Raw genomic sequence first — 19,273 nt, forward strand, 5'->3', positions numbered from 1 at the left:
TCCAGAGGAGATCCAGAGGAGAAGATTTGCTCCTTAGTAGTCTCCTGGACACCTGTAATCTTAAGGATTCCTCACTTTCAGAATAAATATACACCATAATTGATTCCATTTTTTAATTTTAATATTGTTTATTAAATAAATCACCGCAAATTTCACAAATTCAATCAAAACAAAATTTGTGGAAAGCTGTCAAACCAAAAGTGTCAAATCACTGGAATATAGAGAGAAAAAGTCAAACCAAAGTGTCAAATCACTGGAATATAGGAAGAACTAGTTTCGCTTCGCCGCGAGTTCGTTAATAAGGAAATACGAAGCGAGTCGAATTTGGAAGGTCGAATTGAAAACGATCCGCCGCGAACCTCATAATCAGGCCCCTGGAAAAAATCTGTTATTCTAACTTAAGGGTCAGTTTATAATTTATGCAAATAGGGTTTTTGAGTTTGTTTATTAGTTTGTCAGATATTTTATTTTTGATACTAACTAAATTTTTTTAAAGTCGTCTATAATTTTAATAAGTATGGGTCGTGAATTACATTGTACTCATTTTGAACGTGAAGCGATGAAAAAAGTAGGACAATCTGAAGAATTGATGGTTGAAATTGCAAAAACACTTAACTATTCGAAGAAAAAAGTATTTAAAACTTTACATTCACGCCTAAAAAAGAAACAAGATGAACTTTTCGCGTTTTGATACACTATAGGTAAGAATATGTATGTTAAAATTAAAATTCAAAACACAAAATGTGAAGACAGAACCAAATTACTTCTGAGGTTTATTGGTAAATAAAAAAACGAAACTTAGATATTTTTGCATACAAATTTGTTTTTACTTAATTAAAAGCGTTGTTAAATTAGTTTATTTCTCTGTTAGCTAACTGAGTAACTATTAGATTAAATTTTCTATCAGCAAATAATGCTGTTAATTGTTTTCGAAAATGGACTGTAACTGTCGGGACCGTCCTTGTTCGAGTTCAAAATCGGACTGTCCTCTCTCCTTCAGTTGGTCTCTTCCTTGCCGCGTCCACACAAGCCATCGTAGTGTGGGTTACTGGAATTTTCCCCAACATCCTCCCCGGCGGTATTGGAGTCCGGAGTATCTTCAATACCATTCTGATCAAAATTGAAGACACACAATTTAGCTATTGGTCGTCGATAAGTTCCTGATGCAGTTCGAACCTCAACGACTCTCACCACACCATCTTCACCAGGAAATACTTGCGTCACTACACCTTTCGGCCAGGATCCACGAACTGAGTTGCTGTCTACGATGAATACCATGTCTCCAACTTTGACTCCTTCACCCTTTTGTAGCCATTTGGTACGTCTGTTGAGCGTTGGTAAATATTCTTGTCTCCATCTTCTCCAAAAGCTGTCTGCCAAATGTTGCGAAGCCCTCCAATGTTTTCGAAGGAGAAGGTCGTTTTTATCGAATACACCAATAGGTGCAGAAGCAGAAGATCTTCCCAAAAGGAAATGGTTTGGTGTAAGCGCCTCTGGTTCATCTGGGTCTGTGGGCACGTCAACCAATGGTCTGGAATTTATAATCCCTTCTATTTCCGTCATCAGTGTGTATAGAAGTTCATCGGTCGGAAAATATTCCTTCAAAATTATCTTGAGTGTTGTCTTAACCGAACGCACCAGGCGTTCCCAGCAACCACCCATATGTGGCGATGCTGGCGGAATAAAATTCCATTTAATATGGTGAGTTGTCATAAATGTTTTAATTTTGTCCTGGTTTAGTTTACAAAGACTCACCCGAAGCTCCTTGTCCGCTCCACGAAAATTGGTCCCATTGTCGGAAAACACTTCTCGGGGACATCCTCTTCTAGATACGAAGCGTCGTAGTGCCATGATGAATGCATCAGTGGAGAGATTAGTGGCTATCTCCAAATGAATGGCACGGATTGTCAAGCAAGTGAAGAGGACACCATACCTCTTTTCATGACGTCGTCCGACTTTGACCATAATGGGACCAAAATAATCTATTCCGGTGAAGCAAAACGGTGGCATTCCTGCTGTCACTCTGGCTGAAGGAAGTTGCCCCATCAGTGTCGTTCTTGGCTTCGAATTCAGCAGCTTGCATTTGTTGCACTTCTTCTTAACATATTTTAAAGTTGGTCGAACTTTGACAATCCAATACTTCTGGTGTAATTCGTTCAACACACTTTCGTGGCCGATGTGATTGGCTCGTACATGATAATATCGTACAAGGAGTCTTGTATACGTATCATGTCCGTGCAATATAAAGGGAAATTTATAACAGCTCTCTCTTTCGTCTAGGTTGCGAAGTCTTCCATCTAAAACAATTGTCCCATTGTTCGATATTGATGGTGAGAGTAAGTACAACTTACTGGTTCTGTCAAGTTTTTGGTTTGCGAGTAGTCTTCCGTATTCTTTTCCAAATGTTTTGCGTTGAGATTGTCTTATCCAAAGTATTTCAGCGTCAAGAACCTCTTCTACGGTAAGTTCTCCTTGAAGTCTTGGTCGTCTTCGGTTACAATTCCGAACATATCGTAACATCCAGGCTGTTGCTCGTATAAGTCTGGACCAATTAGAAAATCTCGTCACGTCTGGCAGCTCATATTGAGGGATGGAAGATTTTTGGGAAACGATTCCGATGAATTCCAGCTCGTCAGCAGCGGAAGGTGGAAGGAGTTTATTTATTGGCCAGGTTGTTTCGTTACCATATAAAAATTCGGGACCTCGGAACCATCGACTGTCTGGGTGAAATTCTTTAAGGCCGCTTCGTGTCGCATCATCCGCTACGTTGAGCTTTGTCGGCAGCCATCTCCAGTCTTTCACATTGGTCAGCTCTGATATCTCGCTTAGTCGATTTGCAACGAACTGTTTATATCGTCTAGCTTCGGACTGTATCCAATACCACACGGTTGCTGAATCGGTCCACAACACAGTCCGTGTAAATTTTCTTTCATGTTCTTTTTTAATATGACTCACTAGTCTGCTGCCGAGGACTGCAGCTTGTAGCTCAAGTCGAGGTATAGTCATGTTGGGTTTGAGTGGTCTAACTTTGGCTTTGGCTGCAATGAAAGAAATATTAATTAAATTTTTGTTAGAATTTCTTACGTATGCCACTGCGGAATATGCTTCTTCGCTCGCGTCTACAAAACAATGGAGTTCTACATGTTCAGCGTCTAAGAACATGTCGGAATAACATCTAGGAATTTGCACCATGGATATGTTTTGCAAATCATTTAACCAGTCTTTCCAAAGGTTGTGTAGTTCGTCTGGTAGCTCGTCATCCCAATCAGTTGCAGTCTTCCAGATTTTTTGTAGTAACATCTTTCCGACTACAACAAAATGTGCAATAAAGCCCAAAGGGTCAAAAACTGACATGATGATCTGAAGGCATTCACGTTTCGTCGGCATTCTGGTCGCAATCAATAGATTCGGGTCAATTTTACAGAAGTTTGTAGTAAAGGTGAAGACATCTTTCTCAGTGTCCCATGTGATTCCCAACACTCGGCTGCTTTGGACTTTATTGTTGAATTCAATTTGTCTATTTGGTCTTGCAGGCAACAAATGTGACGGAATAAACTTCAGAATCGTTGATGAGGATGAGTACCAATTTCGCAACTCAAATCCACCATGGCTGTGTATCTTGATGATTGTGTTGATTAGCGATGAAGCCTCATGTATGTTTCTGGCTGTACCCAAATAATCGTCCATGTAGTGGTGGTTTTGTATGGCCTTAACTGCGTCTGGGTGTTCGTCAATAAAATGTTCAGCATTTCGATCCTTCACAAATATAGCGGTGCATGGTGAACATGTTGCACCGAATGTCATTGCAGTCATCTCATAGGTCTTCGGATCAGCTTCTCTGTCATCTCCACGCCATAAAATAAGTTGACTACAGCTATCCTCTTCGCGAACTCGTACCCGGTGGAACATCTCTCTGATGTCTGCGACGAAGCCAATGGATCCTTGACGAAATCGAAGCAGTACGCCTGGCAATGATTTTAGTAGATCTGGTCCTTGAAGTAATACGTCATTCAGGGCGGTTCCATTACATTTCGCTGCGGCATCAAAAACAATTCTAACTTTTCCTGGTTTATTTGCATTTAAAACAGGAAAGTGTGGCAAGTAGAAATATTGACCTCTCCGATGATCCGGAATTGGTAGTTCTCGTAGATAGCCTTTCTCGAGATAGTCGACAATTATGTTTTTATAAGCGGATTTAAGAATTTCGTCCTTGTCCAGTCTTCTCTCCAGTGACAGAAGCCGTTTATAAGCCATAGTCTTACTGCCTTTAGGTAACATCACATCGTCTTGCTTCCAGAGGAGACCCGATTCCCAACGGTTTTCAGAAGTTCTCCTCGTCGTGTTTTCTAAAATCAGCAACGCTCGTTGGTCTTCTCGGGAAATCTTGCTGTCGTCATTAGCAATGGGTACGCTGTCCAGAACCCAAAATGATTTTACCAGGTCGTGAAGTTCTTCTTCTTCAGGCTTAGCAGCAAAATTGACATTAAAGATTTGGTTCATTGGGTGTCGAATTGATCCATCGTTTCCACTGATTGTCCATCCTAGCCATGTCTTACTTGCAATTGGAGAGTTCCACTTGTCATGGATCAACTGCCGAGTGGAGGTCAAAAGGGCATTATTTTCTCCAATAAGAACTGTCGGTTGTCCACTATAGCTTTCGAAGTCAATATTTTGTAGGTACGGCCATTTCTTCACCAGCGAATCTCTGTTGATTGATTGATGAACCAGTGGAAGCTTCTTGACTGTCCTGACGTCTCTGAGGTGGTATGATTTAGATCCCTTGTGAGTACCTTGGATCATTGTCGAAAAGCAAATTGAGTCAGCTTCCTCAGCTAAGTCACCATTATACCATTTAATAGAGAGTGGCGAGGAAACTCCTTTTACTTTTAAAAGCTCAGCTATGTCACTTCTTATGAGCGTCAAAGTTGCTCCTGGATCGAGGATAGCCAGTGTTCTGACTGAGACGTCATTGTGTTGTATGTAGATTGGCAAAATACGAAGTTTAGTTGAGATGTCTGTTGAATAGCTGTTGGCACATAGCTCGACAGGGTTTCTGATGATTGCGTCATTCGAAGGTGCTCTTCTGTCTGAATGTAACAAAGAATTGTGATATCTTTTGCAATTACTCACCTTGCACTGTGTCTTCTCGCGGCAATCAAATGTCGAATGGTTTTTCTTCAGACATGAAAAGCAAAGTCCTGCTTTGGTCACAGATTTCCATCGGTTATCAATTGTCATCTCCTGGAACTTCTTGCAGCTTGGTACATTTTTGCAATTTGAAGAGCAGATGATGCATTTCGCTTCGTCATCCTTTTTTAATGTCACAGTGTTGACTCGCCCGGTTCGTCGTCTCAGTTTTGCTCCTGTTGCCGGTAATTTATCTGCAAAAACCCGAAGCGAAGCTGCCTGAGATTTCCGATCAAGCCAGTTTGAAAAATCTCGGAGATTATATCTTTGTAAATCATAAATTGAGTCAGACCATAAGATGTGAAGCATAGGTGGAAGTTTTCTTTCTAGTTCTTCAATAAGTTGAGGATTCGCAAGATATTCAGGTCTGTCCAACAACTCAATCATGACGGTCAGGTTTTCAACGGCTGTAGCAAAATTAACAATCGATGACGGGTTATCCTCTTTGGGGGAGTCAATGTATGTTGTCTTGGCGATTAATGATTTGATGATAACATCTGGCCGCCCATACTTCCGTTCCAAAATAGACATCACTTTTTCTGCACTGTTGGGCAGAATCAACAACGAGCTCACTGTCTCAAGTGCTTTGTCTTTTAAAGCAGTACGGAGCCTGGTAACATTTTCTCCAGAAGTGAATTTTCCAATTTTGGTCGTGCGGAAGTATTCATTCTTGAAGAGCGGCCACTCTTCTGGATTATGGCCATCGAATTTTGGCAAATCCATCTTCGATTGTCTGGCCATGAATGTTGTCATCAAATCCAGGTAAGATGGTCTGCTTTCATCTTCGTGTGATTCGGGAACTTCTTGAATATAATTTCTTGTAGGCAAATTATTTCGCATGGTTGCTTTATTAAGCTTGTCAGTTAAATTTTTAATTTTGTTTTCCAATTCGAATATTCTGGAACCAGAGTCGAAGCTTTGTTTGTCTTCTTGGAACATTGTGGATTTACGCCAGTTGTCAATTCTTTGGAAGTCACTTTCCAAGTCAAGATGTCGTCTCTCTCGCACAGTATCCATATCGTTCATGCTGAAGCAGGTTGTTCTTTTCTTCGTCGTCGTTTCTCTTGGTGTCCTTCTTTTGTTATATACTTCCATGTCGCGGAAGTGGGGCGTATGTATAAGTGACTGTAGTTGTCTGTCCCCGTCTTCGTCTGCATATGCCTGTTTGTCGTACAAGCCAATTGCATTGGTATGATTCTGGATCAATCCTTGTGATGTTGATGGCCGTCCCTTGGCAGCTGCATTAACGTCGCCACTGGGATTTTTTGTCGAGTCTTTGGCGTCACTGAAACCAAGGCATGTAATCAACGATGACGATCTTTTTTGCACTTTAGGGGTTGGTTTTTTTGTGATTTCGTGGTCTCTTAGGCGCGATGGCAAGCAGCCTTTATTTTTACGTTGGCTTTTACGTACCGGCGACGACATTTCAGAGATAATTATTATTATTTTTGTTTAGGAAAACAATAACCACATCCAAAGAGTTGGATCTATGTGGCTCGAAGGATCACGCACGAATGTTAAAATTAAAATTCAAAACACAAAATGTGAAGACAGAACCAAATTACTTCTGAGGTTTATTGGTAAATAAAAAAACGAAACTTAGATATTTTTGCATACAAATTTGTTTTTACTTAATTAAAAGCGTTGTTAAATTAGTTTATTTCTCTGTTAGCTAACTGAGTAACTATTAGATTAAATTTTCTATCAGCAAATAATGCTGTTAATTGTTTTCGAAAATGGACTGTAACTGTCGGGACCGTCCTTGTTCGAGTTCAAAATCGGACTGTCCTCTCTCCTTCAGTTGGTCTCTTCCTTGCCGCGTCCACACAAGCCATCGTAGTGTGGGTTACTGGAATTTTCCCCAACAATGTAAGAAGAAACCATTTCTTTCTTTAGGACAACTCAAAAACGGATCAGTGATAGCTGGAACAATAAGAAACCAACTTATAGAAGCAAGTCTTTCTGGTAGAGTCCACGAAAAGTGCACATTTTTTAATTAAGAAAAATATTATACAAAGACTTCCCTTTACAAACAAACAATTACACCTAGAGATGGCAGAGTAGATTACGTGAGGTAATCTACTCGGTAAACTACTTGTAGTTAATTAGATAAACTACACGTTTGATTTGTTTCATTAACTACCCTACATTTGTTACGTGTGCTACCTTCACAAAAAACGTTAAATTTCAAAAAGAATTAAAAAAACGAGTGAATAAGTAACGATTAATGAGTGAAAAACACTGAACTATACATAAGAACCAAATATCTTGCGTAAATGAACTAAATCCAGTAATTCGAAGTTTTATGAAAGAAAAAAGCAAATTAAACGAGATTTAGTTTTTCACACTTACACAGTTATCTTTTAGATGCAATTTGTCAATTTGGTAGTTGAATGGACATTTCAAACTACGTTTTGACGTCTACCTCTACGTCTGCTACATTTAACTACGTTAACTACATTTAATTACATTAACTACCTCATTTATGTAGCAAATGTAGTAAATCACAAAAAAACGCATTTCTGCCATCTCTGATTACACTGTTCTTATTGGAATAACGTTTTTATTACGTCCAATGGAAAAATGTATGTGAGAAGCCCAAAAGACAAGAAGTTTAACTTAAAACATAACACAGAGAAAGACAGTGAAGCACGGTGGTGGGAATATAATAATTTTAGGGTACTTTTCAGCATCTGGTGTAGGTCCAATATTTTGGATCAAGGATGTGGTTATGTCCACATCTTTAATTCAGGTATGCTAATATTAACTGAAGAGGAGGTGCCAATCAAATGAGATTTCATGCAGGATAATGAACCGAAGTACACTTACAATACTTACAAAAAAACAAAAACAATATTATGGAATGGCCATCACAATCCCCCGGCCTAAAACCAATTGAAGACTTATAGGGCAGCGAAGGATCGGAGACTGTTAAACCAAAAAGAAATAACGAGTTGTGGTCGAAAATTCAAAGGGAATGGTACTCCATACCTGTAGAGACACGTGCCGAATTGGTGAATTCGATGGGGCGAACAGTGGAGGTAGCTATTAATAATAAGTGTGCCACTACAAAATACTCAACAAATTTGAAATACTTTTACCGTTAAGTTACTTTCTCGCTAAAAAGAGCACTATTCTAATTTTGTTTCTATTATTTTTTCCAGGATGAAATAGCATTATAATAGGAAGTCTACTTTGTATCATTAATTCCCATTTTTATATTTTTAAAAAGTTTAAGCAATATATTATTAAAAATCTATATATCTATGACATGGAGGAATATTTCTTCAAACCAAAACATGTTGTGTTTGTCCAGTAATCAAACACAAAAGACAACGTTTTTTTGCAAAAAAAAAAACAGCTTTATAAAAAGGACGCTGCATAAAAGGACGAGAGCTGCTCATGAGCTCTATGAGCAGAAGAGGCGAGAGGAACACCGACTTCTCACAAGGAAAAAGAAAGAGCATGAAAATATGTTGAGAGGTTTAAAAGCAGGAATGAAGTTCGAAAGTTGTATGAATAGGTGAAACGATATTCACAGGTACATAAACCTAGAACCAAAGGCTGCAAAGACGAAAGTGAAAACATCATAGTAGAACTGCAGTCAATGCTGAGGATATGGAAGGACCATTTCTGCAGACTCAATAACGGTAACGACAAACCGGATTCCGCTGTCAGGCAGGATGATCCATTTAACATAGACGACGAAAGCCAACAATCCCGTTCTCCCGACTTATACGATGTAAAGATTGCCATATCTAAGCTGAAGTCTAATAAAGCCGCTGGAACAGATGGCTTGAATGCCGAGCTCCTTAAAGCTGATGGAGATAAGTTGGTTAGGGGCATGCACCAACTTATCTGTAAAATATGGTCGGATGAAAGCATGCCCGATGAATGGAAGGTCAGTATTGTTTTTCCGATCCTGAAAAAAGGAGACCCTCTAAAATACCTACACCAAATATAGAGGAATCAGTCTACTTAACATCGCCTATAAAATCTTCTCTGCCGTAATATGCAAACGTCTAAAGCCCATCGTCAATGTGATTTTAGACCAGAAAAGTCCACAGTTGATCAAATACCCCATAACGGCAGATCCTGGAAAAAACCCAAGAACACCAAATCGACACTCACCATATTTTCATCGATTTCAAGGCCGCATATGACAGCATCTTCAGGGTCGAGCTGCATAAAGCCATGTCAAGTTTTGGCATCACTGCCAAACTCGTCCGTTTGTGCAGGATGACCATGGAGAATTCACGCTGCTTCATAACAGAACCTTTCGATGTCAAAAAAGGTTTTAGACAAGGTGATGCGCTGTCATGTAATTTTTTTAACATCGTGCTTGAAAGAATAGTGCAGAACTCACACGTCAGAGGCACTTTCTTTCAAAAGTCTGTCTAATTACTAGCATACGCTGATGACATTCGACATAATTCGAATTGTGAGTATTGAGGCAAAAATGGGTTAAACGGTTAATGAGTGCAAACACGTAACAATAGGTATTTTTTTTTAAGTGCAAAATAATTTTGTAAACGGATTTAAATTTTTTGAAATTTGGCTTTGTTACTACTTCAAAGCATGGTGGTATTATTGCTACTAGTTTTGATATTCTTCGGCGCCAACAAAATTCACACAATGTTAATGTTTAGGTATTCAAGAGTTCGACATGACGAACGGTTTCAACTGAAGACAGATCAGGGCTGCAGACAACTACTCTATTGTAAATTTTGCTGTATGGAAAGCAACTCCATTCTGTTGAAAAACATATGAGGTATCACAATGAGCCATTAAACTCGCCTAAGTGTGTCCGTTTCCATCTTGGACACTGGGCAGCCACTTTAACCTAACCTAACCTAAGGTTAATATTAACTAATTTTTAAGTCAAACAGTGGAATGCCATTTTCTAACAAAAAAATACAATTGTTTTCGTTGATATTAACTGCTTTAATTGGTAAATAGTAAGTAAAAAGAAAAATAATCAAGCGGTTGCTTTTGGGAAACAAAAAACATACATATTTATATAAGAATAATAGGTTGATTAACTGTAATTTGAACAAGTGTAACTTTAAGAACGCCTAGATTGATTTAAAATCAAGAATAGGTGTCTCATAAATTCTTAAATTATTTTTTCGACTTTCCTGCAGTCTTTGGTTTTGTAGGAACATTTGTCTTCTTAGATGATTTAGATGTCGATGGAGTAGGCTTTTTCTTGGCTTTGATGAGATTATCATTATCTAGACTATTGTCTTCTTCTTCAGATTCAACTGCTACCGTTTCACCTTCTTCTGTATCCAGCACTCCCAACATATCATCCTCATTATCAGCTTTTTTCTTTTTGACACTTGTTACTGCGGAATATGAATAGGGGAGAATTTCTTTGTTGTATGATCTTGTCAGAGCTGCCTTTACTCGGCCGTCAACGGCATCCATAACGCTCTTTTTTCCCGGCCATGTAGTTAGTTCGATAAGCGAATCTATATCCTCTCTTAAAAGTCGATATTCTTGAAGTACTTTCAAACTCTCTTCGACACCCTCTAATCCAAGATCCCTCAATGGCCGCACAATATTCGACAGAAGAAATGGTGCGTAGTCCATGCGAATAGAAAGGCGAGAACCAGATGTTCGAATTCTTGTGTGATCATGAATCTCCTGAGCTAGTCGGCTGCGTTTATTGCTTCTGGAATATTTTCCCAACCAGCCAGGAAAGTTTATCTGTCCGGTGAAATGACCTTCCATATAATCGCCTGGCAGAACAGAGCTTAATACAGCTTGCACTGGTAATAAAGTCCATGCTGAATTTGTTCTTATCCGTCTGTCAACCATATCCCCTAAGGATAATGCATCAGCAGTCAATGCAACTTTTTTAAGGACTTCTGACCTAAAACAAAAAATAAATAAGAAAAATGTATTACTTGTATATTATTTCTAAAACTTTAAAGATAATTACTTTGGACCACTAGGTGATACCGCCAGATAGTTTTGTTGAACAAAAAGAGGCGCCATGCTGTAGTCGTGGAAGAAGAGATCTGCTTTATCTGCCAAAGACATTGTTTTATGCTCTTCCGCCGAGAAAACTTTACGTACAACCTCCCATGGACCCTGAAGTTACAAAAAAAAGAAAATATTTCAAAAATGAATTCTATATTATTTGTCCTAAGATATTTTGTTGTTTCAGAAAAGAATAACTGAATAATGACAATACAATAAACAACGCTTTACCATTTTAAGATCTTTTTGTGCAGTTCTTGCGTCCTTGGTTTTATTTTCTATATTTTCCCCTGAACTTAACAAACAAATATGATTCACTGACTGTCGAATATCATTGTTAGTTGCTAGAATAATCTCATCAATTTTCTCTGGGCTTATCTTGATCTTCTCTTTAAAACAAATGCTCCTCATAAAACCTTTAATTTGTTCCAAGCGCGGTCTATTAAACCTCAAATCATAGCAGTAATTTACGAGTGAACGCATTTTTTGATGGTTACGATCATTGCACATGCAAATTATAGGTACATGTGCTTCTTTGATAAGTAATATCAGTTCTTGAATGCCTCCTCGATCTTCATTGCCTGCCATTCCATCAACTTCATCCATTATGAGGACATGTTTCTTGGATACAACATTAGTATTTCCAGAAAAATAACCATGCAAAGATTTGTTCGACAAAAGTTCAGACACTTCTTCTTTAAGAAGCCGCTTACTGCGTGTGTCTGATGCGTTGAACTCTATGATATCAAACCCAAGTTCTTTACAAACTAGAGTAGCAGTAGTCGTTTTACCTACTCCTGGAGGTCCAGAAAGTAGAGCTGCTTTATAATAACTCCCATCATCGTTTTTAGCCCATGGGTTTGGTTTTTGCAATTTTTTTGCACCAGAACCACTATGATTCGTATGCCATTTGGTTAACCAATTTATAAGCTTCGAGCAATTGCTTGCCGGTCCTTGTTGACCAATTATAAGTTTAACAGAAGTCGGTTTATATTTATCTACCCATGCAATATTGTTTTCGGAAACAACTTTTGCTTCAGGTTTAGCTTCCACAATTTCCTCCTTCTTGACACTGGTTTTATCTTCTATTTTAATTTCACTCGAAGCTGTATTTGTTTTCTTAATATTTGCTGAAACTTTACTCTCGACAACCTCCGATTCCTTCTTGATCTTTACTGGGCTTATTTTTAATTCATCATGTTTGCGCTTAGTCGGAGTTTTCTTCGTTTTGTCTGATGTTTTGGATTCAGTTACATCTTTTTCCGATTTGACTTTTTCACCGGATTTTTCTCTTATCAAATTAAAAAATTCATCAACATTCAAAAGAGGGATTCCAAGAGCTTCGGCATCTGCAAGTTTTTTTGGACCAGCTTCTTCACCAGCAATAATGTAATTAAGTCGTTTACCTATAAAGATAATGACCATTTTATTATAAACTTAACTTTCATCAAAAGTCTACATTCAAAGGAATAGTATTGTTGAACAAGACAATATTGACAGCTATAGATTGAGTAGCATAATATTTAATGAATGGTTATAAAGAAAATACGATTGTAACAAAATATAAAAATATAGAGATTTCGTTTATTAGACGCATGTCTGCTAAAAAGTTGCAAATAGTTAGGCAACTACCTGTAGACTAAATGTGCAATAAACCCATTCCAGATAAGTATTGGATTGAAAAAGTATCAACGCCTATCGGACTCCAAGAATAAACAACATCATGGCAGAGGCTGGACTTCCTACTTCTAACAGCGTCAATCAGAAAGCCTGTTAAAAATTCTGTCAAAGCTTCTATTATCCAAGGACTCAGTCATTGATAAAGATATCGACTCAAAAGGTATGACTTTAAAAATGATCTCCGTAAATTTATAACGATAAATGATATTTTTCTTATTGGTGGAGATTTCAACTGTAGACATAGGAATTGGGCTTGTAGTAGGGCAAATGCTTGGGGCAATTTATTGTCAGATTTGAATTCAAGGCATCCGTTTAACATTTTATACCCACCTCACCCCACCTGCATTCACCCAAATAATCGAACTTATCCCTCCACTCTGGATTTATTCCTAACTAACACCGAGCTTTTTACCCAACCCAACGTTGTAAATAATCTTTGTTCAAATCATTTGCTAGTCTAGCTAGAGTCTGTGAACTCTGTACTTGAAAGCTTTGAGCAATCTGTTCCAAAAAAAAATTATCTCCGGAACAATGATAACGCATTACCACCTCAAATAGTAGAAACCATAAAAATTAGAAATAAATATAGAACTTTATGGATGAGGTCAAGAGATCAATTTTACTTCTCTGAAATGAAAACCTTAAACGTAATTATAAAAATATTGCTTGCCGATTTCCGAAATCAATCTTGGAACTATAAGCTTCAAGACTTAGATAAAGGGAGTAAACTTTTCTGGAAAGTTCGCATTCCATCCTTTAAAATAGGTTATACAGTATTGCTTTCAAACGAAGAAAAAGGAGCTGCTTTAGCAATTGAAATCTGTGCTAACCACTTAGTTGCAAGCAATTTAACTATAAACAGTTATATTGAAAACAACGTTTCGCAATCAATACAAAGGCTTAATACTAGTACCATTGATTTTACTGATGATATTATATCCACTGATGATTTAAAAGATATATTACGAACTCTTAAAAATACCAAATCACCAGGATTTGATGAGTTAAAAAATGTATTTCTAAAAAATCTTCCTAAAAAAGGTATACAATTTTTAACTGTGCTTTTCAATGCATGTTTCAAAATAGGATACTTGGAAAGCGGCAAAAGTTATCCCAATCTTTAAGCCGGGCAAAAATGCTTGCCTGCCTTCTAGCTACAGGCCAATTAGTTTATTAAGCTCTTTAAGTAAGTGCTTGGAAAAATAATAAAAAGCAAACTATTACAACATGTGGAACAGTTTGATAGCCTGCCACAGGAACAGTTTGGTTTTAGGAGACATCATAGTACTGTGCAACAGGTTGACAGAATAACGAAAGATATTAAACACAACCTTACTATAGAAGAAAAATACGGGAATTGTCTTTCTTGATGTCGAAAAAGCATTTGACTCCGTGTGGCACGAAGGACTCATTCACAAACTTCTTGTTTTAAATTTTCCAATCTATCTTGTAAAAATGATTTTATCCTTCCTAACAAAACGCACTTTCAAAGTCTCCGTTAATAATTCGTATTCCGATGTACTTGAAATTGTTGCAGGTGTACCTCAAGGATCCGTTCTTGACCCCTTATTGTATATTATATACACACATGATTTTCCGAAACCCCATAACTGTAAAACTGCAATTTTCGCGGATGATACCTGCATTTATACAACAGATACAATGGGTTTCTTAATCGAAACAATCTGCTTTGTTCTCAGTGCAATCATATTGCAATGATTGGAAAATAAAATTATACGCTTCCAAGACACAGGCCCTCTTTTTCACTAGAAACAGAAAAGCCTGTTTCCTTCTAAGCAATAGGCTTCAGTTGAATGGGGTTCAAACTGAATGGAAATCGAGCGCTAAGTATCTTGGGGTGCACCTGGACAAAACGTTACATTTAGTTTGCATATTCAAGAAACACTAAATAAACTTAATATGGCGATAAAAACTCTATATCCATTTATAAATCGTAGATCCAAATAGAGTGTTGAAAACAAATTGTATTATACAAAGTAATATTTCAAAGTATAATGCTATATGGTTCTCCTGTATGGGTAACATGTGCTAAAAGTCATCTGCAAATTATGCAAAATAAAATTTTAAAAATGATGCTCAATCATCCCTGGCATTATTCTACGGAGGATCTGCACCAAGAAGCAAAAATTGAAAAAGTTGCATTTCGAATCTCAAAATTATATGATCGATATAAAATATTGTGCAGTTGCTCTGACAACAACTTAATATTAAATTTATCTAATTAAGGTGTTGTAATTTTTCTATTTACTTGTTTATTGTTTATTTGTTTTGTATTTGTTTATTTATTTATTTAGTTATTTATTTATTTATTTACTAATTTATTTATCTATTTATTTATTTATCTTTTTATTTGTTTACTTAGTGTTAATTATTTATTTTTGTTATTTATTTATTTGTTCAATTATTTATTTTTGTTATATACATAACTGTGATAAACATAATTATGTTTTTATTTTTATTATCTGTTATGTAAACAACATCTTTTTTGTGATTCACACGAACCCATTTCTCTCTTCTCTCTTCTTACGGAAATATACTTATATTTAAATAAAATGAAGGTTTTTTATGTAGCTTTTCCTTCTAAAAACTTCTTGCATTTGTGATATTATTATTGTATAAATGTTATAAGTTTTTCAGTAGTAAGGTAGAAAATACCATTTCTCTGTAAATTGTGCAATCTAGTTAAACGAAAAAACTTACTATATAAATTCAGCTACAATAAAGCTTCTTAAAAACTTTAAATACCTCGTTTGCAGTAACTCAAGAAGACGGAACTCTGTTAAAAGCTGGTATTTTATGGGAATCCTCATGAATCTTCACTTCTGAAGCACTAACCATTTTTGGAGCTCCTAAAAACTGTCCTGCAATCCACTTCTAAAGCAGTAATTTGCTCCGACAGTCTATAGGTGCTCAAATCAATCCTTAATATGAACAACAACAACAAAATAATTAAAAATATAAAAGATTTGATTTTAAGATTAATGTGGGTATCCAGTATAAAAGGCAACTAATATGCAGACAAATTTTGAAAACTCTGTAACGAAGCACCTGTATTTACTTTCGATACATTTTCAAAGAACGACATTCAAAGATATATCGATCAATTACTTAATAAGAACAAAATTCTCAACTGTAATAGCTACGAAAATCATTATGCAATTTTAAACACTGACCGATCCGCTCCAATCTACTCATCATCACTCACCAGTACAACAATATCAAACTTTATTCGCCTTCGCTTAGGACACAGTATCTTAACTCACCAACAACTATTAAGGAAAGAAAGTCCACCTCTCTGCCCATCATGCAACAACTTGAACATGCCACATATACTTGGCTTATATTATATACCTTCATATGAGTAATTTGATAATATAATTAACTAATAAGTTATATTAGAGTGGCAAGCTTTTTTAGCTAGAGCTCTTTTCTATTAGCATAGGATTTGTAATTTTATGTTAATAAATAATAATAATAAGTATTGGATTACTTTTATGTGTTCTTTTTAAAGAGTTGTATAACTTCTGTGATTCTATCTAAAGAACACAAAAAATATGCTTAAGGATTCAAAATTGGACTTTTCAAGAAGGAAATACTGGATTTTACACTTCGGGGTTAGTTTTTCATAACATTAGCAAAAATGTTTTAATGTTTTGGGACAGGCATAACTAAGTCTAATAATCTGACTTTGCTGTAACAAAAACAATGAATTGTCCAAATTTATGCACATATTCAATATTAATACTAAAAGAAAAGCCAAAACAAACAAACATACCGACAGTGGAAGAAACTTTTCCTCCAAGTTCCTTAATAATTGAATTAGCCTCGTCGCGTTCGATAGATTCAAGAATTCCGGTAACAAGAAACGATAATCCTGATAGGCAATTTGGTTTTCCTTTTGGAATTTCCTTACTGCCAGGGTTGATCACAGACTGCCTGTTTTTATATTTCTGGTAAAGAACCGCAGCCATACGTTTACGCTCAAACCTCTCCTCATCAGAAAGAATACTAGATTCTAATTCCGATTGTTTACTCTCCTTGAAAGACGTATTTATTTCCGATGAATTCGAAGAGTTCTCCTTCTTAATGGATCGGTTCAATTGCTTATTTGGAGCAGATTTTTTCTCATGTTTGTCTTCATCTTCAGTTTTAATTCGAGACCTTTGCTTTGATGTTGATGTCTCCTCAATTCCAGGAGACTCTGACTCCTTCGGATTATCCTCTGTTAGTTTCTTTTTCTGTATTGATACTTTGTCTGGTTTATCAATTTCGTTAATAAGCTGTGACAAAGCTGGCTTTTTGGAACTTGCCTTAGTGGTTATATTATCGACATCGTGTTTATGATTAGAAGCGACGTCGACGGGCGAGATAGATTTTGATATTTGTGATGTACTTTTTGGAGGACTAGTGTCTTCGACGCTGCTATTGCCTTTGTTACTTGATTTGGGTTGCTTCTTAGTTTCGCGAGTAGTTTCACCACCAAACAAAGCTAAGACATCAGCGGGCTTAAGAGATTTTCCTGGTTTTGCTTGGGCATCTTTTGATTTGAATTGCTCGGACGTTTTTGAAATTTTCTGTTTTTTATTCGGTGTGGAGTTGGAAGATTTGGTTGGACTTTTTTCTTCATCGCTGGATATGACAAGAGCCTTTCTCTTGGTGGTTGATGTAGTAGGTTCAGTTTTTTTCGTAGAAACTTTATTGAAATAGGATTGAATACCTCGTTGCATGTTTCCGAATTTTAAAATATATTGCTTAAAATTTATTTGCAAAACCAAACCTTATCTGTCGCCGCCAAATTTGTTTGTTTAATTCAAAGTAGATCGTAAAAGAACGTATGTAATTGATTTTAGCAGGCCTGTTCGTTTACAAAATGTCTCCTTCAATTTTTAAATGTCAGGTTTCAAGAAGAATGTTTGTTTAGTAATAACTACAAAATAACTTTGTGCAAAAATAAAAGACGGGAATTCTTTTCAAAATATAATAGAGATTTACTTATTTTTTGCGTACGATAATATAAGTTTTCAATTTTGGCAAACAAAAATAGTTGTTAAGTTAGAGCAATGAGCTGACTAGGTTAGTCCATAATAAACTGTGCAAACTTGAATCTTAATTTATTCAAATGTTGGTTTAAAAGTGCATTTCATATTAAAGGCACTAGAATTATGAGTTAAAGATGATTAACTTTGAACAAACTAGCATTTATTATATGCTGTCATATGTACATATCTGCATTTGATTTCTGGAAACAAATTAATAAAACATTATTAAATTATTAAGTATAACTATGATTTAAGAGGACGGAGAAACATCAAGTCTAAATTATAGCCGCAATATTTTCTGTTTAACCAAACGTATTTTCACATTTTTGTTACTATTTCAAAGTTTTTTATCGTATTTTTTATTTAAAACACATAAAATAATTAAGTTTTGACAAGAAAACCTAAGTTTGCGATAGTAGTCAACAAGTTATAGCAGTTAGCAAGTAAAAGTGTAAATCCAATATAAATCAAAAAGAACTTTCATAATTCGTATAAATATTAAGAAGTAACGTGTCATTTTTGTGTATGGCATACATAGTATTTTCATTGAGCTTTGTATAAAAAGCTTACGTCAAAAAACACTGCACGATCTAATGTCACCTTAGCTACTAGGTGCCATCCCGTAGAGCACAACGATGATATTAGTAAAGGTTTTATATACAGTTGGTTATCAGAGCAGAACTGATTTGACAATGATTTGATTTTTAAAGTTTTTTAACAGAATTTAAATAAAAATTGTAATACAGTTGAATACTATTTATAAAAGATATATGTATAGTGAAAATCTTGTATGGTTCATAACAGAAAATGTATACCAGAATAACAGGTTTGGCAGACCCAAATTACATGTTATGTACAACGCAGTAAACCCCATTAAAAAGTCAGTCTAACAAATCATCGATAGCAATTTAGAATTTAAAAACTTATGAATGGTAGATTGTGCAATCGTAATTCAATATCAGTCTTATTTATTAACTCGTTTTATGGATGAATTTAAGTAACTCGGAATTTGTAATGCCTTTAATACTGAAAAGCTTATTAATACAGAAAATTGTATCTTAATATCATATTACGTCGTCGTATGACAATCCAAAAAGGGGCACGAAAGAATTTTTTTTTTAATTTTGATAAAAATAACAATCACATAATTTGAACTCATTTTACTAAAACTACAAGAATTCAAAGTTAAAGTAAATGATATTTATTTTCTGTAATATTATGAGTTACATCTGCTACGTCAAAATTTCACTACAGGTTTTCCCTCGTGAAATTATGGTAATCGTATCCATACATCTATTTAATGTTATGTTACGGTAAATTTTTCTTTAATTATAAATAAATAAATTAGGTGGTGAAAC

General features: G+C 36.0%; 2 protein-coding genes across 2 annotated transcripts; both read right to left on the reverse strand.

Annotated features, from left to right (window-relative positions):
• Positions 1 to 996: 996 nt before the first annotated feature.
• On the reverse strand, positions 997 to 6,612 carry LOC129950523 (uncharacterized). The gene has a single exon (XM_056062456.1). The coding sequence runs from the start codon at positions 6,610 to 6,612 to the stop codon at positions 997 to 999; it is 5,616 nt and encodes a 1,871-aa protein (XP_055918431.1).
• A 3,476-nt stretch (positions 6,613 to 10,088) lies between these two features.
• LOC129951547 (replication factor C subunit 1) lies at positions 10,089 to 17,701 on the reverse strand. The gene is made up of 4 exons (XM_056063756.1): positions 16,652 to 17,701; positions 11,407 to 12,581; positions 11,135 to 11,286; positions 10,089 to 11,065 (listed from the first exon to the last, which is right to left on the reverse strand). The coding sequence occupies exons 1-4, from the start codon at positions 17,601 to 17,603 to the stop codon at positions 10,309 to 10,311; spliced, it is 3,036 nt and encodes a 1,011-aa protein (XP_055919731.1). The 5' UTR covers positions 17,604 to 17,701; the 3' UTR covers positions 10,089 to 10,308.
• Positions 17,702 to 19,273: the final 1,572 nt, after the last annotated feature.

Source organism: Eupeodes corollae, chromosome 3, assembly GCF_945859685.1.
Source record: "Eupeodes corollae chromosome 3, idEupCoro1.1, whole genome shotgun sequence".
NCBI lineage: Eukaryota > Metazoa > Arthropoda > Insecta > Diptera > Syrphidae > Eupeodes > Eupeodes corollae.